Below are 22,207 nucleotides of genomic sequence, written 5' to 3'. Positions count from 1 at the left end.
ATCATCCGATAATAGTCAACATTTGTAAATTATTCTTAAGTGTATATTGGGCTAGTCGGAAAGTTATGGCGGTTTTTCAGGTGCTCTTTTTTATATCAGACCGTTGTAATTTTGTGGCGTGCCGAATAGAACTTTATCCGGAGTTCAGATTAAAATGATGGAGATTTGTGACAGAAAGTGCACTTTCGACATCTGCTACATTTTACCTTTTACCAAAGTCAAAAAGCTAGCGAAGCACTTCGAGGAACCCACGCTCGAATCAGTTGCCAAGTTTAAAGGTAAGATCTTGGATCTGAAAAATGCATCTGACAACCTGTAAAATCACGAACAGCATGTATTGAAGAGGCTCGATTATTATCAGGGATCTTACATGTACGAAATTTTATTAAAATTAAAAATTTAAGTGTACCATAAGTTAGACAAAGTGCATGAAAAAACATAGCTTTTCATTGTCTCTCATCATCTCGCCTGTCACCAAGTAAGACAAGCACAACAATAGGTTTCATACAGATGACGAGCAGTAGCGCCGCTATGTCCTTGGGGAGTAGAGAAATTAAGGGGTGAGTACAGCTAACTCTAGAGTTAAATCTGTAAAAAAAAAAAAGCTCACGATGTATGTTTGGTGGGACTGACTGTACAGGTCCCATACAGTGGTCGATACTTGAGAAGAATACGATGATCGACAAGAATTTATATTAGGTATATCAAGAATATCAGATTGCCTGAAAGACCCCATAGACAAGGCAAACACACCTTTCTCCATGACAACGCCAAATTTCACATAGTGAAAATCATCAAAGCGCCATTGCAACAGGCCCACCATATTTTTAAACTTCAGTTTCACGCATCGTTACCTATCCTAGTCACTGGTAAATTCAAGTCATAGCAGTACATTTGACAGTGTAGAGAGTTTTTAGAACTAGAGAATTTTAGCTAGCGGAATGAATAAATAAATAAATAGTTGAGAGATAGAACAATCTTGCAGAGAGTGTTGGCTAATATATGCTGAGTAAATTTTTGCGAAAGTCGAGTGAAATGCCGCGTCTTTAGTTACTTTCTTCATTCAAAACCGCCATTATTCTTATATAACAAAATTTACATTCCTATATATCTCAGACAGCTCGCTAGATAACTCACACAAAACCCTGATGAACAGTTTTTGTCGGTAACTATATTTCCGTAATGCATTTGAGACTTTACGTCAATGACCTTGCTAGGTCGTTTGTAACTGTATCATACAATAACCATTCGTAGACGTTTTACTAAGAGCGGTTTGCATAGCAACTCGAAAACGCTAGGCATCAAAAGCACTTGGTTCTAGTATGAAACAATTAGTTATTACACCACAGTGCTTTTTTCGATGCTCAGTGTCTTCAGCATTCCGTTATTTGTTGTCGACCTAACGACTTTGTTTTGCCTTTTGCCCGGCTAACATATTTGGAAATCGTCAAAACCAAATGAGCGGCTGTACAGGATGCTCGAGCCAGAGAAGGCGGCGACGGATGTGGCGGTCTCTCATCTAGCCGCGCGACACAAGTTAGACCGTCATACAGCGCCATCAAATGAAAAACAAAAGGAACGTGTCGTTTGAGCCGAATTCGATTTCTCTGCCAGATGTTCTGCCTGCGCCTTGCTATATATATACATATATAAGTGCACGCCAATTTCATACAAACGTATGTGTTCTTTCAAAACGGCAATGATTAGCTTACCGGCAGGTGAACGGCCAACGGAGTCTACCTTTGTCTTCAGAGTCGCTGCAATCTTTCGCGACTCTGCGAAGGCCTTGCTAAAACATTTCCGACAAGGGTACCCCGTTGCTCGAAGTATAAGTTATAATTAATAGGTAAGTCACGCATAATCATCGGAAAACTTAGTTCACGAAGAGCGCGATACAGAATAGTGAGCTAGAACGACTTGTTTATACTATTAAAGCGAAGCCCGCTCACTGTCTTCTCTATAAGACGTACACGTAAATAAAAATGCATTCATTCGTCGAAGTCTCTGAGCAAAAAACCCGCTAACAAAATTCCATTGAACAAGCTACAAAAACCAGTACAGAAGAATGTTCTTAATTAATTTATCGACTGTAAACTCTTTTTTTAGTCTGTCTATTTTTCTCCCATTAATTCGATGGTTTGATTATACAGTTTATTACATGGAGCGTGCTCCTTAATATCAATGTCGCTTTACATCATAGTGGGCTAAATAAGTATTGAATACCCACAATTAGGTCAGGGCTCTAGCTTAGGCGTCGGGCAGTGCATCGAATTTACTCAGCTGAAAAGGCAATGTTCAGCGGTGTCATTAGCTGATCAACTCTCCGAAATCCTCCATAGCTTCTTCCTAATAGCCTATCGAGTAATGGACCAAACAGATAGTTGCTTAACATTGCTTATGTGTACCCACAACGAACTCTCATCTGTTCTCGAGATGCCACCACGTTCGCCTTATTATGCATGACGCCATGTTGATTCATAACAATGGCGCCCCTTTTGGCTTAAAAAACATAGTAGCTTTATTCATTTATTTGTAACCACTAAAGCTATTCGACCTCAATATTTTTAAAAATTCGCTATATACGAAACGGTACACCGTGACATTATCATGCATCAAATTAGATCATAAAATGCAAGCTTTTCGATTTTTCCGGTCGCATTATTTCTAGCGAACGTTTTTGCCTTGGCAGTTTAAGTGTGGGTCCGCCAGGCGCCACATCGGGTTGTCGGCATATTTGTGTTTGGGTTCGCCTCCCGTAGACGGTCGTCCCCGCGGCTTCTATAGACAGCTAGCGAGACACACAGAGAGAGGAAGAGAAAACACATAAAGAACAGTAAAGCTCCGACCAAACATAGATTCGTCAGCCAGGAGCACGGTACTCACTCGCCCTTCGAAGACGAACGCATCGGATGAATGCATTATGGCCGCGCTCTCACAGCGGCGGGCGATAGTCACTAAGCAGAATCATCTCTGAGTAAATCATCATCATTCTCCACAACAAACACACACTACATTGTCCCTCTTGGTAAGCAACAGCTGATACTCTTGGAAAATTCTTATTAATTGCTGCACGTAGAACACAGTTTACATCGTGGAGTGACCCCTGAGACCACTGGGGACCCCCCCACAGCATACGGACGAGCCCCATTCGATTCCCTCTGCTGTCAGCAAGTATGGCCTCACCGACTCGACCAGTGACCGTTTCATTGAATGATGTGTTTTGGCCCTCATGTGACATTTGGTTTGTGGTCGTCTTTGTCGCGTCGCCGCATAGTGGCCAGGCCATCTAGTGGCCTAAAACGTTGCCCAGAATACGGCCTATCCAAAAATACCCAGGATAAGCGACTCCCGCACTCCCGGCGCAGTCAAGCGTGTATCACTAGTGCGAACCGCCATTCAGCAGCTAGGTCGCAGCGGAGCGGGCTCTGCCGAAATTCCCGCTAATACTTTTGCTCTATACCCTATAACTATATTGGCACTAGTTAGTCACGGAATCACTGGTGGTAACGATTGTGTGCGGTGTAAGGGGTGAATAGAATGTGAATGTGATCGTGAAACCTATCGCCCGACCTACACGTAGAAATATGTCTTGTCTCGCACGAGATCCGAGTCGTAGGCACGGACCCTACAGTACCTAAACTCTCAGCGAACGCTGGCGTTCGGTTTGATGGTGTGTCTGTATATGCGTGCATGTGTGAATAAGCTCTTATTACAGCAAAACAAATCTCCTTGCGATATGAAGTGTTTGCGTCCCGTTTCACTACTTTACTTCCATCACGATCGGCGCCTCTTGTTCGGTTCGGGGGGCCAGCTCTGGTGGCAGTTAGGCAGCCTTTGACCGCTTGTACTTCCCGCACCGATCCCAGTTTGTAGCACAGTGATACTGTTTTTCGAATATGTGTGAGCAGGGACAGATTTTTGTGCACCTTATTCTTGTTATTGATTATTGTGAGTGCTGTTGGTCTTCATTGGTCAATGTGCAAAGCTAGTGCCGGTTCGACTTCATCCTACCCCCTGCCTTCGTTTCCCATCTGCTTCTGGCCATTTCCGAATCATGTCCATCGTCAACTCATCGTCTCGGTGGTGTTCATACAACAGTACGATTCCGGTGGCGGGCCGCCAGTATTCGTTCGACCGCCTGCCTCTCTGTGTGTTACTGCTAATATCGCCGCCAAAGTGCGGTCTACCGATTTATCCCCCCAACTTGGGTTTCGCTGTCGTGTGCTTTATTTGTCGCTGTCGTCGTCATTTTCGCCGACGGCGCCCGCGTACTACTGCTGTTTGTGTCGCTGTTACTGAGTCTGCTTCTGCTCCTGCTAATGGTAATGATGTTGTTGTCGTCCTCGTTGTTATTGGCGATGGCGGTGTCTTTCGCCTATGTCCGTATCGCTGGAACTGGTAGCGAGTCAGCCGGCCCGCCGATTCGATGCGATGACTGTGATGCTACGCTGCTTTAATTACGGAGGTGGCTGCCGTGTCGCAACCGCTGCCTCCGCTGCTGCGGCTGCCGCGACTGCCACCGAACCAATGATGGTGCTGTTGTCGACGAGCGGTCGGGTGCACCGCTCGCTAACATAAGCAAGCAAACGTTACGGGGCCGCCATCAGCAGCAACAGCATTAGCAGTACTTATGATGCCACAGCTCTGATGAGCGCCATCAGCCGTCTTTTGCGGCTTCATGAACCCACCGGCGGCCCAGGGGGACCAAGTTATAATGTGAGAAGTGTAAGAGTCTATGAGGGGCTCTTAGGGGGTGGGGGGTCGGAAAAGGGGTTTGTTTTGAGCATATTCGCCGTTCTCGTCGTCGTCGTCGTCGAGGGCGATGAGGTTTCATGCATAAGAGATGATTTATCTAGTTAAATTTTTGTTTGATTCGAAAACCATTATAGCTACTACTGGAACTTCGTGTGGTTACTGCAACTGTAGTTAGTCTTTAGTGTCGGTCTGATAACGCAGTTAGGTGTCGCGATTTGCGCCGGTTGCGTCGTTCGAACAGCACATAATTTAAATATTGTATTAAGGGGTGAATGGCCTATGCTGCTCTACGTACGTACGGAACGCTTATTGCGAATTGCTAATATAGCACAACTTTACGATGTCGCGCAATAATCAGCTACGTCATTGGCGGAATTTTGAAGTATCTGTACCTTGAAATTCTTCGCAGTCCTTGTTGACGCCTTTGAACCAGCTGCTGAATTGGAGCCCATGTTCTAATGTTAGAAGCGGGACTTGCTTGTAATCGTTTTATATGGCGCATTTATGTAATTTGTTGCTAGATCGAATTCGCATGGTGACGAAATGGCAATTGATCGGATGTAAACAGTTGCTGTTTATGCTAAATAGATACATTTTTGTTAATCAATACGTTGGGATTATTCCTGTGAGTTTTTCGTGTCACCGCTAAAGATCTCTAAATCCAGTCTTTTATGCCAACGTTCATATATTCGCTCTTTTGCTGTTGCAAGCTACATTAAATTTATTATTCCAATATTGTTTCTAGATTATGACAAAAATACATTTATCTAAGTTTAAACCTGCAGATAATTATTCAATTAACAACATGGTACCGAAGTAAAAAAAAAGTGTGGTAATTGAACTTGATTTTTGACAAAAACGACATTTTTGTCAAAGCCGAGTCGAGTTAAAATTAAAAAGCGAACATAAAATGACAAAATTGAAACCAAGTAGTCATATTAATCTACGCATACTTATTACTATTTGAAAGGCTGTCTGCATTCAAACGAACTACGAAATTAAAGGGATATCGGTCAGACACTATAATGATGCGGTGATTCAACTCATAAGGGTTAAGAAGTTAGAACATACATTCTCCCGCGCATAGAAAGCATTAATATTGATAGATTGTTTCTCCCAACAGCAATCACAGCTTGGGCAAATATAGACGGCCGTGCTCACCAAGTTGAAACTACTGAAAAATCCGTAAGCTACAAATGAAAGTTATTGACATTCGCGCATTGCGGTCTTAAAAGTGAGTTTGAGTTATTTCGTTTTGGTGCTTCTGTTTTACGGTGCGGGTGACAATTTTATACACTTTGGAAGCTGGACCGAGAGATTGTGAAGTCTCTACTATGTAGTATACTTCTGCTTGTCGAAAGGACGGAAAAATTTGACAGCTCTGTCCTTAATCACGATATAATTTGGGGACCCTTAGCCCGAGAGATTCAAGGATTAAATGTTAAAACCTTACAATAGATATAATTGTTTCAATTTTTTAACGACCAATTTTTTAAAATTCTTATCTTGCAAGTGATTTCTAGTAAATTTGCTCTACTTTCTATAATTAGCAGGAGCGTTTTAACTTGTATTTTATAGTACTTCTCAAAATATATAGCGTTCAACCACGAAACATTTATTCTTGCTAATGTTCTTTGTGAATCTATTTCTCTCAACTTCGTAACCTTTGCTCATTTTTAGAGTAGTATCATGTTTATTTTATTTTTTTCTAAATTTTTATTTTATTATCACTTACATTTAGTATGAAACTTTATTTGCTATGTAAGTAACCGAAATAGAACAGATGTTAAATACGTTAATTTAAAATGGTACGTTATCACCCAGCATGTTTATGATTATGTTTCCCATATTACTGAGGACGTTGACTGTATGAAATATTTAAAAGTCCATGGCGCCAATATATCAATATTGTTTTTTTTTTGTTTGATAATTTACAGGAGTGCGTGTCTTCCACAGTATTTGGCGGCGTTTAGCGGCCATTTTACCGTCTGGGTAGTAAGCGGTCTTCCACCATCGTTGGGCTTCCGAGGTGTCCCCCCGCACGGCCGGTATAGCCGCGCTGTAGCGTCGCCGAGATGGATGGCGGCGGAGGACCGTTGGAGCCAGGGGAGTCGGAGGATGGCCCGGGAACACTGATGGCAAAATTTCTCGCTCTAGAAAATGACATGGCCACAAAGCTAGGAGCGATACACTACGATGAACGGGTCCGTGTAGTCTATAACCCATTGGAATATGCCCGCCAGACGCATGAGTACTTCGTGCGAGCGTGTTTATCAAGGGGCCGACCAAAAGTTGTTTTTCTTGGAATGAATCCTGGCCCGCACGGCATGTCACAAAACGGGGTATGTATATTTGCAGTTCAAGTATCATGGCTCTTTTATGAATGAATATTGTAGGGTTTGGAATATAGTATTCTGTTTCGTCCACACTAGCTAGTTAAAGTCGATTTTAAAACGTAGTGTATGAATTGGCGTTTGCATGATTACGTCTAGGTTCTAGTACAGGGGTAGAAAACTGTTCGCAAAATATAATTCTGGAATGTGTTTTCATTTTTCATTTAAAATATAATTTTCAGTAAGCTTACGAGCTTAGTAATCATAGAAGCCCAACATAAATTATTATATAGAGCTTTATTCTACTTAAATGTAGACGAATATGAAGCATATAGGTTCCTGACTAGTTACTACTCTTCGTCTTCTATACCTTTTACCGTCTTATATAACAAAATGTCGTTTAATTTTTCACACTTGTTTCCACGTTATAGGTACCATTTGGTGACACGGTTCCGGTTCGCGACTGGTTATGCATACGTGGTGAAGTACACAAACCCTATCCTGAACATCCGAAGCGGCCCGTCGATGGCTTGCAGTGCTCGAAGACGGAGGTGTCGGGTAAGCGTTTCTGGGGTCTAATGAAGGAACTGTGTGGCGGTGATGCCAGCCGGTTTCTTCAATCATGTTATGTGCACAACTTTTGTCCACTAAGCTTTATGATGGAGAACGGACGGAATATCACCCCGGACCAGTTGCGAGGTGAAGGCAAAAAGAAACTTCACGAGGTCTGCGACGAATCGCTGCGGGATGTTCTTGCCTTGCTTCGCCCCGAACTTGTTGTTGGCATCGGGAAATACGCCACGTGAGTATCGACGCATACTAAGTTTGGCACAGTTTTCGCTGAAATGTGTTTCATCATGGGTTATCCGCTGTATTTTCATGTTTTTAAATGCAACTTACTCAAAAGAAATATTCGTGGATTCTATGTTCGTCAGCTTGTTTATCAGGTTGCCAGAAATCACTGTTTACTGGCGGATCCTATATGCGCATTTATTGGTTTGCACACCAGGTGGATTACAAATGTAGCATACATTTAAAAAAGACGAAAGTAAAAAGCTGCCATGTGATTACTTAGCGAGAAGTGTACTACATATTGTATTCATTCTGGGGCGACATGTATAGGGAACGTGCACAAACAGCTGTCTCACGTTTGGAGTCTGCCGGCGGCATGCGTGTCGAAGGCATCGCACATCCGAGTCCGGCAAGCCCTGAGGCAAACCAGGGCTGGCATAAGCTCGCAATGCATCAACTTAACGGAGCTGGTCTACTTCAGTAAGTAATCCTATTATTCTTATTATTATTGTCATTATTACTGCGTATATTTTTAGGTTACAAACGTTGATAACAAGAATAGCTTTAAGTGACGTTGGAAAAAGTAAGTCATATCTTAAAATTTTAGACGGCTTGGCTCTTTGAAATGACATACTAAGAGAGAAACATTACTTAGAGGATGCCATGGTAATGCATTCATCTTCTCTCAGCGAAATTTTTTCGACGAAATAGTCGATTAGGCTGGCTGCAGCATGTAGTGATTGTTCATGTGCAATGCTTTTGACGATTATATCTTTTAAGAATATACCGTATATTGCTAATATGTCAGTTCCAAAAAAACAGAACTTTTGTCTGTAGATTAGAGAGTATTTCTTTACAGTTGATTCACTGTATCAGATTTATCTAACATCGTTCATGCACTTCGTGTTTTTCGTCGTACTTCATTAGGTTGGTAGGCTGGTCCGTCTCGGAGGATTTACTTCGAGAAGCAGCTGAAGAGGCGCAACGTATCACAGCAGGTTAGTCGAGTTTATGCTCAACATTTGGTATTCAATATTTATCTCATCCTTAGTGCTGGATGGTCGTTAATTTGCTGTGCAGCTAATAAATTATACGTGTAACATAACCTTCATTTGTGGGAGATCTGGGGCTCACGCTGAAACTGTATGACTGGCCACTGGTCATCTTTTGTTCAAAAGTTTTGTAATTCGGGTTGCATAAAAGAAGTGTTGCTTACCATCTGCCTGGTTCATTGTGAGTACTTGAATTATGTACGTATCAGGAACTAGCCCTGAACTATTTAACTGACAGTTTATGGTGATACTGGAGTATAGTCTACAAAGCCATGATAATGTGTCACTTTCACGTTTCCGTTTATCCAACTTCGAGAGTGCTAATTTTATGAAAGCATGCGATTAAGTCGTTTATTTCAGTTCAGCAGTTTATTTGCGCAATGCTTAGTCGGAAGCTAGATCTTCTGCTTCTTCCACAGAGTTTTCCGGGACCTGTGCACTGTTGAATCTTCTCATTTAATTTATCTGTGCCCGAAATTCGATTTGAACAGTGTATACAGCTAGGTATCAAAGATGTAGTGTTCGATATATTAATGTTAGCAGTATTAAACTTTTTGCTATACACAGCCAGGGTCTGCCAGTGACATTCTCTATGTGTTAGTGAGATCTACCGTAAGAAACCTGAAATTTATTGTCAGAAATGTTTAGTTAGTTAGAAATCTATTGCTTTATTGCAAACGAAGCTTCTCGCGTTGCTTGTGTATAATATGACAAGGTAAAGTGAAAATAGGAATTGTTATATTTGTTGTTGTTGTTATATTAGTTCAGGTTTACCGGGTGATAAACTATGTCGATAAAATGTGTTACCTAAAGGTGGTCATTTGTATGCTTATACACTGAAGCCTTTTTTTATTCATATGAAATTAGTAAACATTCTATTAAACTGGACGCCGCTGATAGCATTATCATGCCATCTCAATGTGTCTAATATCAATGTTTTTCTGTTTCAGCAAAAATTACTCGTTCTGGTAAGTATTCGATCGATTTTTCCAAAATACTTTATAGATTTTCTATGTAGAAATCTTTTGCTAATTTTTTATAAATTTAAATTTTACAAGTTTCCAGCAAAGAATTGCAAACCCACCTTTTGTAGATGATTGCTGGCCCCTGCTGTCAAAAGTAATTGTGCAACCGATTAATAAAAAAGTCATCGTCAGTTCGTTGAAAGTACATATCCCTCTCTACCATTCCCTGATTATATTGCAATTCAGCTGGTACTCTAAGATCACTTTAAGTCCATATTCAATTAATTGCACTTTATACTGTGTACTATTACAGCCAAAATTAGTCGATCGCCAACAAAGCGACGTTCAACAGACACTCCTGCAGGAGGCGGCACGAATACCGGCAGTGCCGCACCCACCCCTGCCCCTGCGGCACCTCCTTCAAAACCCACCAGAAAAAAACGATCTTCGAAAAGCGCCGACAGTGGAGCGGCTGCAACCCCCACAAACACGAACACAAATGCCCCGCCCCCTGCGCCAGCGGGCGCTTCCGGATCTCCTGCCAACGGTGCCACATGGACCCCGTCACCTCAGACAACGACTGGAGTACCTGCAACGCCAGAGGCCAAACCCCCTACCTATGATAATTTTAATTCTGGTAAGCGGCATGTCACACATACACGATGTTTCAAATACGCTTTTCCATAACCTAGAAACTTGATTATGTGGAAGGTAAAAAATGCAAAAGACGCAGGAAAATGGAGGCTGTTCTTTTTATTGACTGGTAGACACTCTTGTTGCTTGCTTCGTTTGCACAAGAGTAAACAACAGTTCTTTGCAGTGTTTTATATGCATAGTCACCAGTAATTTCCATATTTATTGGCATTGTTCTGTTGAAATTGATTCAATGTATAATAAGATGCTCAAAGCATATAGTTGAATGAAAACATTTTTAAGGGTTTTATTGAATTGAGTGTCCAGTTTCTTCTAGGAAAAAAATACTGCGTATTGTATTAATTCGAGTTCCATTTTTTGAGAAAATAGTTTTAAAGAAACCGAAAGGTCAATTATTTTCGACGTTCGATTGTATAAATCTTACAGTCAGTTTCTTCACAGATTTGAAATTTGAGATTTGATGAAAGATTTTTTTGCGCGAATATCCAGCCAGATCATCAAGTGGTACCTGTGGTATTACAGTGTTAAATGTATTTTGCTCACTAAACTCGTGAGGTTAGGCGGCATCCACCTTTGACGACAGATCGCTTCGTGTAATAGACACTCATGTACATGTTCTATGATTTGAGCATTATAATATCTTATATTGTTATTAAAAATTCCCTTTTTAAATAATAAAGCCTCCTGCGAAACGACGAAGCTTATATGAATTATCGCCTTATTTAACAGCGATGTCAATATGTTCTTGTTTTCGTCTCGTTTCGCTTTCAGCAGCAGCTGGTTTTGCAGCAGCCGGCCTTGCCCCACAGCTCGGCCACACGCTCTGGCCACAACATCCACAATGGCCTGCTGCTACGGCCGCTCCGTTATGGGGCGCAGCACCAATACCCTATTACAACGGCTATACGCCATACGGCTATGATCCTTCAAAACACTGGGCAGCAGCGACCCCGAACGCAGCGACTCAGTTTCGTTCACCCGCCGAAAACACTGCACCGAGTTGGAACTGGAGTCCATTGGCCTTCCCGCCAGGCGCCACAACAGCGTCTACTCCACACAAGGACAACCTCACCGTTGCAGGCGCCCCTGGCAGCGCTCCGTCGCCGTACAACGTCCAGGCACCGCCAGGGACGATGCCTTCCGGGCCAGGGGGCGTGGTGAACACCGGTTATGGCATTCAGCAGCATGGCGGAACGCACGCCGGACAGCCGCAGCAACAGTTGGGGCAACAGCTAGCCCCGGGCCAGCTCGCCCCCCAGCCTAATCCAGCGCACATGGCGCATCTGCAGTTACCCGCGCAGGTGTTCCAGCCCACGGCTGCACCAACCTCGGCCGCAGGTGTTCACCCGACTCAAACGTCTGTTAGCGGAGGTGCGCCCGTTTCAATGTTCTCGTCACCAATGGATCTAGCCAGCCCAGCCAATAGCTTGGCATCGATGCAGGCCGTACAGGCGGTTCAGGCAGCACATCTGGCCGGAGGTGGCGGCGGAGTTGGTGTTGGTGTAGGACCATACGACGCGGCTGCAAACGTCCGCTCGTTAGCGAGTAGCCACTTGTATTCGTTACAAGAAACTTAAGAGGAGGCGACTTAGGACAACAAGACAAATGGAAAACGCATTGCGTGACAACAAATATGGAGTGACCCTTGAAAAGCAGCACACATAAATGGGCACAGAGCAAGAGAGGGAGAGGGAAAAGAGGAAGATGTTGACGCTGAAAGCAAGGTGCAAGCCGGACGCGAGCGAAGACGTATCGTATCAACGAGAACACTATCGTTAATCGGGATAATAACGGCTGACGCAGAAAATAATGTTAGGAGCAGATTGCGACGAAGAGAAGGATAGGAAGAGCAGAAGATACAACGGATGAAGAGAATGAAGAGCGTGAATCTATAGATCTACATTTAACACGCACACGTACACACATACAAACACAGGATGACGTTAATCTGACCCATTTAACATGAACGTGACGATAAGGAAAGAATGAAGGCGAGATTCGTATTGGGGTCCGCCCAGATCGAAGACGCCAATTCAATGGTTAGCGGCCATTTGAGTGACGAGCACACTATGGTCAAAGACATTGATTCGTTTTTAGCGTCCCGCAGAGATCTTTCTTTTTAGCTAAAGACAGAAACACATGGCGACCACAACAAATTAATACACTTCGTGTGTTTGTGCGCGAGAGGGGGAAGGGGGAGGGTAGGGCAAGAGAAAATGGAAGCAGGACCTAAAAAAGCTAAAAAACTAGTGTTTGTGTGTGTATGCGAGCGTAAACGGAGCCTAGTTATTATATTATTATTATAACTATAATGGATTATTATTATGACCTAAAAGATTATTATTGATGATGATGACTATTACTAATGTGTTACGTTACACAAGGAAATGAAGAAGAACATGAGGGATAAATGCGATGTGGTAAGAAACACCAATGAAGTAAACAGACATCCCGCGAGCGCGCACACACACACACGCAAGATAACGACCACACAAATGCAACAAACACCCTCCTATATATATATATTAAAAAAAAAACAATGCATGCAGCATATTGTTAGCTTGGCAAAGCAAACGAATTGAAGTGCATGGGTTAGTTGAAGATATTGTCAGGATATCGGGTGGGAAGGAGTGCTGGGCTGGTAAAAATGTATGCAAGCATTAAAAATAGAGGTTGTTTGGCATCAAAAAAATGGGCGGCAGTAGCTGTTTCGGTTGCGTAAAGGTACAAGCGATAATGGTACGTGGCCAGTTGGGTAAAATGGGAGGGTAAAAGGAAAAACGACAACGATAAATAATCATAATAGACAGACAAATGTTACCGTGTTGTATGGCGGTTATAGCAACAAAAAAATGAAACTATAAAAACATGACAAATTAAACATGTTGTTCATTGATCACCACCCACGATATATATATATATATATATATATATATATATATATATATATATATATATATATGTGTTCATCCCTCTTATTCATGACGTCTCACACGACAAAAATACGAATTTTTGGCGAGCGAAGGCTGAAGGCACACATGACAGCAGCGGCAGCAGCCACAAGAATAACAACGATGATTTTCAAGATGACGAAAGAGAAAGAAAGAAGATATAATACTAGTATATAAATTAATACTATATTGATATTATTAATAATAGCATTATTATTATTAGTCGCGTTAAACACTTTACTGGCCAGACGACGCGATCTCGTAACTATAAGAAAAATGATGATTATAATAATTAATAATGATAATTAACTGTGAATTATTACATTGGAGACGTAAGAATGGACAATAATGTGACGGCAACAATGAAAATAATTCGACTGTAAATTGTGCAAAACGAAAAAAAAAAACAGTGAAGGTTAACAACAGCGCAACGGAAAGAAAATGACATGCAACAATAAATCCACAGCGAAGGTAACCACGACAAAATTACGAGCTGGAGTTACATTAAACACCAGTAGATCAAGGAACGTAAATAATACCGCAGCGATTACATAGCCAGGTGATGTTAGGGCAACATGGAGGAGACAAACGAATCACTATCATATACAGTGTATATATCTACATGGTGAAATGCTATTGAAACGACGGAAAAACAGACGGAAAGATCATCCTATGTAGCAGAACGAAGGGTGCCGGTCAGAAAAAGCGCCCGACGTTGTCATACAACAGATAGTCGTGCGGTAAGAGGAAATTTGTCGGTGATAGCAAGATAGGAACAGAAGAGGCAGAGAGCGGTAGGAGAAAGCAGACAAAGATGACGAAGATTGTACTTGTAAAATGTATTACATTTGTGTGTAATGTTACTTCAAACAATTTATGTATCTATTGTACGTTAACTAGGGTGAAACTAAACTAAAAAAGAAACTAGGGAAGAGTTAGAGTTGATAAACGCAACCCGCCAGGTGGCAGAGGCCAACAACAGATGAAAATGACTAAATACTACATATAAATCTGTAGGATTCGTTCTGCCAAACATTTCGATATGGCAGCAACAACAGTAACAAACAGTAGGACGAAACACCAACAAGACACGTCATGAATACCATAAACAATTAGTATTAGAAACGCAAAGAACGTGAAATAACAAAGGGCGGGGGAGGCACATATTATACAAGCACTTTGATAAAGACATGCACGGTAGCAGACGACGTGCGAAGATCAGCGAGAGTAGTTTTTGGGGAATAGAGTAGGGATATTTGAAACAGAGACTCTGACGTTTGGTGAAACGCAGAGAGGCATGCTACAGTTGTGAAAATACTGCAGCAGTACTGACCACACGAAACAAGGAAAACACGTGCAAAGCAGACAGCAATACACATTACGACATAGTCAACAACTGCAACGGTTACCATAATGGCAAGAACTACGGACGACAACAGCGCTAACAATGACAACAAAACTAACATGAAACCATCTTTCATCAGCACCGCGAAAACAACAATACACGGTCTATTGGTTCTGACCTCTAAATTATATGTGTAGCATACCTGTACAAACATTATACATTTTGCAGCTAAATATTTATACTGTCTTATGATGATATATGCAATAAACTCATAGTTGCATTACGATTTCGCCGATTAATGATTATTATTATTATTATACCATCGAAATAGCTATAATGATTTCGTAGCACCTGAATCCTATCACTACTGACCGATCAATTGTCGCGTTCGAATATAAACTGTTAATATGTATTTTTTATTTATTGTCTAAAACGTCTAAATCGCGAAAAAATATATACAGCATATATTTTTATCTTGGGTCACTGCCAATTTCCCAAAAATGCCACGGAAACGAAAAAAAACAATGTCCATTAGAGAAACGTATTGTAATAATAGTAATGGCAGTTGAAAACTAAAATAAAACAGAGGCAGGCGCTAACCAAGACCAACCTCGCATGAGCTATCCCAGATTTTTGCTTATCAAACATTTAGGCAGTCTGTTCTGAACACTTCAATGAAATCATTTGGGTAAATATTTGGATAATAATAATAACAATCGTCTGACTTCAACAGAAAACAATAAACCATAACAACGAGAAAATGTCACATTTCGGATAAAATTGATTTCTCAGATTGCAGCCATCCGATTTTCTATTTTTTTTTTTTTTTTTTTTGCCATATCTGCTGGAGTTTTTCAGTAACAATAATAATTCTTCTCGAAAAGAAGGAGCGTATCTATAATGTATTCTGTTCTTCAACCCTATTATATTTGCACATATCCCACCTGAATCTAGGGTGAACCATAAGTTTGTGTGAATATTTTTTTGAAATGGAAGAGAAATGAATGTACATATACGACTAAATAACATGCGTGTATATACAAGAGGAGAAAAGAAAATTACAGACGAGCTTATGAATCATCCTAGCAGTAAGTGTTGTTTTTTGAAAGGAGTGAAAGAAAAACGTTTCTGTGCATAATATCATTACTACGAACAGATACACACACATACATTACTCACAATAATAAGTAATAAATCATAGCAAAGTAATGATGGTGACAAGAATGAAACGAAACTGCTTTTGTTTGGTCTCAAATAGAAGAAAAACAATTAGGACCCTAGCAACTTGACGACAAAATATAAAACGACAGCCAACTTTGCTCTCACAAGTAAACAAATGGCCTTGTTAATACTTTCTAATATAATAACGAATCATTAGCGCTGCACACGTGTATCGTTTCAAGATAATTAGAATTGTATGCTCTGTGACGATACGGGCTTGATTCAAGCGTGCAGTATGCAGCAATTTTTCTCGGGGTAACAACACATTGTCCGCCTGGGTAGGTATATCTTGCCTCTATTTGCTACAGTTCTAATTGGAATTGATCTAATATAAAGCAAGAAAGATACAGTGTGCTCAAAGACTATGTGAGCCGCTTAACACAATGTTGAAACATGTATTGTTCGCTATTGATGGATGGACAGTTGTGCGGCTTATAGCAAAAATTCGTTGTACTCAAAACACTATCTGCCCGAAAACAACATCTTCACCGATATACGAATGCACACTGGTTGTCCAAGTGACAAAGATTCATTTCGCTCTGATGATAACAGAGAATCTCAGCAAGGTGTATGAGGCGTGCGGCTAGGTATAATCAGATCTGGCAACGACCTGTACAACAAATAGACATCGTTAAAAGCACGACATTATCTTTGGCACGATTTAATTAGAAGATGATAACTATGATTGATGACCATGTGTATGATGATAACATTTGACAGAGTAGAATATCGACAGTAATATTAAACGATTATCAAAACGGGTATGTCACAATAATAACGAATATTGTGTTGTACTATGTTGTTGTAAGGCCGACCAAACTTAAGCGCAGACTCGGTGACTGGTAATACAGCCGACTATTATTTCGTACGTTGAAGTTTGGTAAGCCAATTACAATAGAGAAGTAATAATGATTCTACAACGACGCTGCAATAGTGTGAAACGATTATTATAGTAAATAGAAGTAGGGACTACTACCAAAAAAAAACAGTGTTCAGTGGTTTTTTAATGGAGTTCGTAGTTTTCGAGTGGAGCTAATAATAATAATGGTTATATGATGTATATTGGATGCAAATGTCATATTCTTTTGGCACCAAAAACTGCTTTAGTGTGTGAACTGATTGTCGAGGCTAAACAACTATGTAACCTCTTCACACACACACGCCCCCACATACACACACACAGACACACACACACACACACACACACACACACACACAAACATGCTCACACTTACATATGTATTGTATGAGTTGACCAGCGAGCGTAAGAAAGCGAGATATGACTATATGCATTGGAAGATTGATATATGGATGCCATTTTAAATAAAAGCAGAGAGAGAGAGAGAGAGAGAGAAGGAGTGAGAGAGACACACTCATACAAGAAAAAAATACCAGCGGGCCACTGCTCTACACAGAACAGAATTGAGGTTTAACACGAAATAACAGGTCGAAAGCGATCGTGATCCACCTTCTGAAGGAGGAAAAATGTATGTATAATATTCAGGACCGTGAGTACAATGTAAATATATGCTGCATGTGTGAAATAAACGAAATTCTAAAATTTCAATATTTTCTGTCACTAAGAAAACGGTAGTAGTCAACAAATAATGGAATCGTCGACGAATCTCTTACTCGTGCGTTATGTCGGTGCTAGGTAGACCTTGGAATAATGTGTATGTTTATTCTTAATTTACTTAGTTTAAGCCACACATGAGATGAATCCATTCGTAAATACGGTCTATTTCTAGCAACTTATTAACTTGAATATGGACAGCCCAGAAGCCGAGATTCTTTATCTTAATAACACGTGAGACAGAAGCCGGCCGGCTTCTGCCATAATGGCAAGCTGCCAGGTCATTGCTGTGGCATCCTCGATAATGTTTTGGTGGTTTACTTTTAAGATTGACCGCTCTTAAAATCGTTGCAAACGACTAAATTCAACCAAAAGTTCAGAAGCTTTTACAGCATACTTATTTATTTAGACATAGCATTTTTATAACATAGTCAAAAGCCATTACAATCGACATTGACTGCTCTTTTCAGTAGGCTAAAGATCCGGTCATTGCCCAAGTTGGGTAAATACCTACTTCTTCTATTTGATTTCACGACAGAAACACAGTATTTGAATGGTTCATGAAAAATGTGCAAACATTTACTGAGCTTCAGGCTCAAATAAGCACCATGATTAATCAGTACAGCTGAGTAAACGGTTTGTGAAAACTAACATGCTCTATTTGAGACTGTTAACAACGCGTTAGCCTTTAATCGCCAGATCAATTTGAACTAAAGTAATTAAAAAGATCTATCTGCTTGCTCCTCTATGCCATATTCTATGCTACAGAATGACGACAACATTAGACATCGTTCTTAGTTTCATAATTCGAGTGAACGTTAAGAAACACAATCTTTTTTTCAATCAAAGGGTATCGTCTGTAACATTACTTCTATTACGTAATATCAGCGTATCATAAAGCGGGTGAAGCATGACACAAGCTTCTCCTTCCTTTAGGAGTCTCATTTTATAGACTACCTGAAATTGATCTTTGTCATTTGCTGCTATTAGCTTTAAAAAAAATCTTTCCTCCCGATAATTATCGTTTCGCCTCAACCTGCAATTGCTTTTACTGACCAGCCGGTATTCCGGCAGTATGAGCTGGGGCAAAACCTCTAAGACGAGGCTGACAGACACACTAAAGACGTCATCGTAAGAAATCGCAGTAGCTTCGATCCAACGTGTGCCAGTTTTCTGGGGGCAATAAATACAACCGGCCCCAGTGCCACTGTGCAGGAAAGGGTATACCGACAAAATGGCAGAAAAAACAGTTGAGAAAACGTAAAAAAGCAAAGCTGAAAAGTGGCTTACGCGGAGAACCAGCAAGAGAACTGACACTGCGATATATTCCCATTTTTTAGGCACTCGAGAAAAACGCACACGAGTCAAAAAACACCACGCATTGACCACTGCTTGAACGAAGGCCGCTTGAGGAGATATCGAATAGAACAACGCCGATGCAGTTACACCACCGGTAGGTAAAGACACATTACAGCGCATGGCGCGTGATTTGTATCAGCGGTTATCGCGCTTCGGTAACACCAACTGGAGATGCGCGTGCAAAAGCGGTAGCGGCACGAAAACGCAACAGTTCATCGTGATTCATCGTACTGTTTCGTTCCATAGCGGAGAAAGAGTTCAACGAAGACGGAGACCTAATCGCCGCACAGGAATTAGCGAGAGAGAGAGAGAAACGAAAAGCGGTGGACCACTCTTTGTTTCGATGCTGTTGATGTCTGTAGCTATAGTGCTGTCGTGGTAAGCAGAGTTGTAGCTAGTCGTCATTAGACCCAACTTTGGTCGTCGTGGCTGACCGTTGACAACAGTCAAACGACAAAGGCCGAGTCAGCTAAAAGGAGCAAGAAGGCTCTGCGAAGGATCGTGCTCACTGCGCCGAAAGCTGTTACTGCTGCTGTTGTTGCTGGATAAAACCACGTGGAGTTGCTGGCACATAGTTGACCGCGCTTATTCGTTGGGTGCTAGGTGGTTGGCGAACCTTGCTTATTATTAGAGCCGCAAAACTGAAGTGACGTGCGCGTTGATTTCGGTGGCGTATAGAAAGTGTGAACGACGGGGAATAAGGTTAGTGAATAGGTATAGCCCGAAGACAGGTTTGCGCCACTTTGTTTACCGCATTCGTCTAGTTTCACTGTGATTTTAGTACGCTGTCATTTACGGTGGCAGTACAATTGCCGGTGTTCCTACTTACGGCCTATCTATCCACCGGTCAACCTCAAGGAAAATTTTGGACGGTTGGCGATATCAAAAAATTACTGCATTTTACAGTAGCGCTATAGTGTTCATCTACTACACAGGATTGGTTCTCTATAAATCTGCAAAGGTACAACTAGAGGTCCGGCTTCACTTGTTTTGTTCCAGCTTTGCCGATCAGGTTTTTGCATTGCTGAATTCTCAGCTCTGAAATTTCGTTCGTTTCACTTGCTAGCCACGTTTATCTTCGCCGTCATTCGCTTGCACCAGGTTTGATTCATTATTATACGTACTCGTTTTCGACACTTATCTGTGAAACCTTTTTATGCTTAGAGTACATGCACGCACTTCGGTAACTAGCTGACGACTCGTGGAGACGCTCTTTTCAATCATGCAGTGAATGGGTGGATTTCTATAATTTCAAACGTATGCATGGTTCGTGTTTCAACGATAATATGCTAATTATGATAATTGACGATAATAAATGATACGGTGGAGCGGGCAATTGGCTATCGGGTGTTACCTCCCGGCTGAGACAGAAAGGGAGGGTTGAGACATAGAAAGCTCATCGAGCCAGGCGGAACAGAGCACGGTTCTTCAGCCACTTATAACTGAGCAGTGCCTTGACGCAGGTCACAATCTTTAAATTAGACCCATTTGTGGCAAGCAAAAACGATGCTCTTATTTGTTGAAGCGCGCCATCATCAGCAGATGATCGAGGAGTACGGCTGCAGAGGAAGAACAAGACATTGGTGTACGTTAGTTGACCGGGCAACATAAGTTGTTCATTGATATCGAACCATCGGTTTGTTGGTACGAATTCATGCTCCTAACAAAACCGAGGCAGAAAAAGAGTTTGACAGAGCACGATCCAAGCAATACGACGGACGCGTTAGAATTTTCCATACAGGTAGCTAGAAATGTATGTGATGTCTGGCATTCGATGACTATACCTTTTCGGTTCTCTAGTTGCGACTTCCGAATCGTCATCCCGAATCATCATCATCATCTGCACGCGGTGGTGCTGTTGAACTTTTTCACTCTTTTTTCGAAGTTACTTGGCAGTTAAGGGGAGCACCTGCTGCGTCGAAATTTCCAGAACGAAGGGAACAGAAGCATTTTTTAGCTGCATCTTTTTGGATTTCGCAGCATTTATGCTTTTATTGTAATGAAATTCTACTGATTTCCAAGGCGCTACGTTTCAAGCCTTCTTTTGGCCATACGCGCCCGATATTAGTCTGCGACGATATTAGTTACTGCTTTGCCTCGTCACTGTGCAGATTTTCTTACAGAAAAATAAAGCGTTAGCAATTTTCTTTTTATTTTCTTCTAACTATCGTGTACTATGTAAAGAGCTAAGATCTGCTTAAACTTTTCAGACAACCACCTTTAGAGCAACCGTACTTAGATAATCATTACCCGTAGAACTGTTGATTACTCTGAACACATCGTCTACTGATTCCAGTTATGTAACTGGGAAAGGCATAATATTAATCTTTGTTAGACTTGATCTGCCAAATCTATAAGTTCATTTTCTTCTTTCCAACCCGTAATTAGCAGATGATTTCAGCATGCATTACGCTTTTCTGTTTTAGCATCATTTTTATTCGTGTACATCATGCAACCCTGTTTTCGCTTAGTCCCGTGCACGCCAACTCCGCAACAGAATGTATATTAACTAGCCAGGTAAGAAGCGTCAATCGCCGAAGCTTATTATCACGATGAATAAATTATCTCTGGAACAATGTACCGTAATAACAAAATGTCGACGAACCAATACAAATGATACACGTTACAAAAAATGCCTGGAGGTAAGAAATGAATTTGTTTGACAATCCGTTTGCTTGCTTGAAACGTTGATATTCGGTACATGATGCTTTTTCAACACTGTTTGGTGCGTTTGCAATACGCATTTTCTCATTGCGATGCCAATGCTGCTATGATGTGTGATGTATCGTCTTTTTAGAAATTGATTCGTAGATGTTCCTCACGAAAACTGGGAATTATTAGTCTAGTTATTCGCCATGGTAATGTGGGACTTGAACCTCAAATCGAACTTCAAATCGTAGTAGTTGTTCCTTATCGTGAGCGTGTCACATGGATCATACTTGTCTACCGTGGCATGTTTGTATTATATAAAGCAGACAGTGAGCAGGGTGACTGAATCACTGTGCCAGGTCACCACAACAAAGGCTGGTATACGCCGGACTGGCGGATGTCGATTTATTTTGTCACCCAGCCTAGTTCAAGCACGAATCAAGTCCAAAGTTAGGCAAAAGGATAAGCGATAGCACTAATCTGTTTAAGTATCAATAACTCACAGGTCGCGCCAGAAACCGCATTCGCAAGAAGAAATCACCAGCTTAACCAAAACGA

At 41.4% G+C, this 22,207-nt stretch overlaps 2 protein-coding genes and 1 long non-coding RNA gene across 10 annotated transcripts in view; 1 reads left to right on the top strand and 2 right to left on the bottom strand.

The window, feature by feature from the left end:
- Positions 1-351: 351 nt before the first annotated feature.
- On the bottom strand, positions 352-2,835 carry LOC147755024 (uncharacterized). Its single transcript, XR_015330213.1, has 2 exons — positions 1,713-2,835; positions 352-1,519 (listed from the first exon to the last, which is right to left on the bottom strand). It is a non-coding gene; the product is annotated as an uncharacterized LOC147755024 (long non-coding RNA).
- Positions 2,836-2,963: 128 nt separating this feature from the next.
- On the top strand, positions 2,964-15,133 carry LOC111253015 (uncharacterized). Of its 5 annotated transcripts, none has more exons than XM_086992860.1 (8): positions 2,964-3,025; positions 6,693-7,097; positions 7,520-7,890; positions 8,211-8,360; positions 8,808-8,878; positions 9,883-9,900; positions 10,211-10,534; positions 11,326-15,133. In XM_086992860.1, exons 2-8 carry the CDS (start codon positions 6,831-6,833, stop codon positions 12,126-12,128), a joined length of 2,004 nt encoding a protein of 667 aa, XP_086848986.1. In that variant the 5' UTR covers positions 2,964-3,025; positions 6,693-6,830; the 3' UTR covers positions 12,129-15,133. The 5 variants fall into 5 exon arrangements, with proteins under 5 accessions (XP_086848986.1, XP_022667538.1, XP_086848985.1 ...); XM_022811803.2 differs by having other exon boundaries at positions 11,323-15,133; XM_086992859.1 differs by lacking the exon at positions 2,964-3,025 and adding an exon at positions 3,034-3,171 and having other exon boundaries at positions 11,323-15,133.
- The window catches only part of LOC111253536 (uncharacterized), a 48,868-nt gene continuing 34,027 nt past the window's right edge, over positions 7,367-22,207 (bottom strand). The window contains exons 8-10 of one of the 4 annotated variants that reach the window (XR_015330205.1): positions 18,932-20,909; positions 10,017-10,042; positions 7,367-7,928 (exon numbers count right to left, since the gene is read on the bottom strand). The gene's annotated coding sequence lies outside the window, so the exon portion shown is untranslated. The remainder of the gene's footprint in view (positions 7,929-10,016; positions 10,043-18,931; positions 20,910-22,207) is intronic. The other 3 variants (XR_015330206.1, XR_015330204.1, XR_015330207.1) reach the window with 3 other exon arrangements.

The sequence above is a fragment of the Varroa destructor genome, unplaced genomic scaffold, assembly GCF_002443255.2.
Source record: "Varroa destructor unplaced genomic scaffold, Vdes_3.0 BEIS01000006.1, whole genome shotgun sequence".
NCBI classification, from domain to species: Eukaryota; Metazoa; Arthropoda; class Arachnida; order Mesostigmata; family Varroidae; genus Varroa; species Varroa destructor.
The sequence above is the reverse complement of the archived record's forward strand: the minus strand, read 5'-3'. Positions and strand labels throughout refer to the sequence as shown.

What these genes read in the sequence shown, in the direction of transcription:
- LOC111253015 (XM_022811803.2), top strand. Translation starts at nt 6,831, where the DNA reads ATGGATGGCGGCGGAGGACCGTTGGAGCCAGGGGAGTCGGAGGATGGC. An exon ending in ACGGCATGTCACAAAACGGG is followed by an intron (nt 7,098 to 7,519) that starts GTATGTATATTT and finishes TCCACGTTATAG; the next exon opens with GTACCATTTGGTGACACGGT. An exon ending in AACGGAGCTGGTCTACTTCA is followed by an intron (nt 8,361 to 8,807) that starts GTAAGTAATCCT and finishes GTACTTCATTAG; the next exon opens with GTTGGTAGGCTGGTCCGTCT.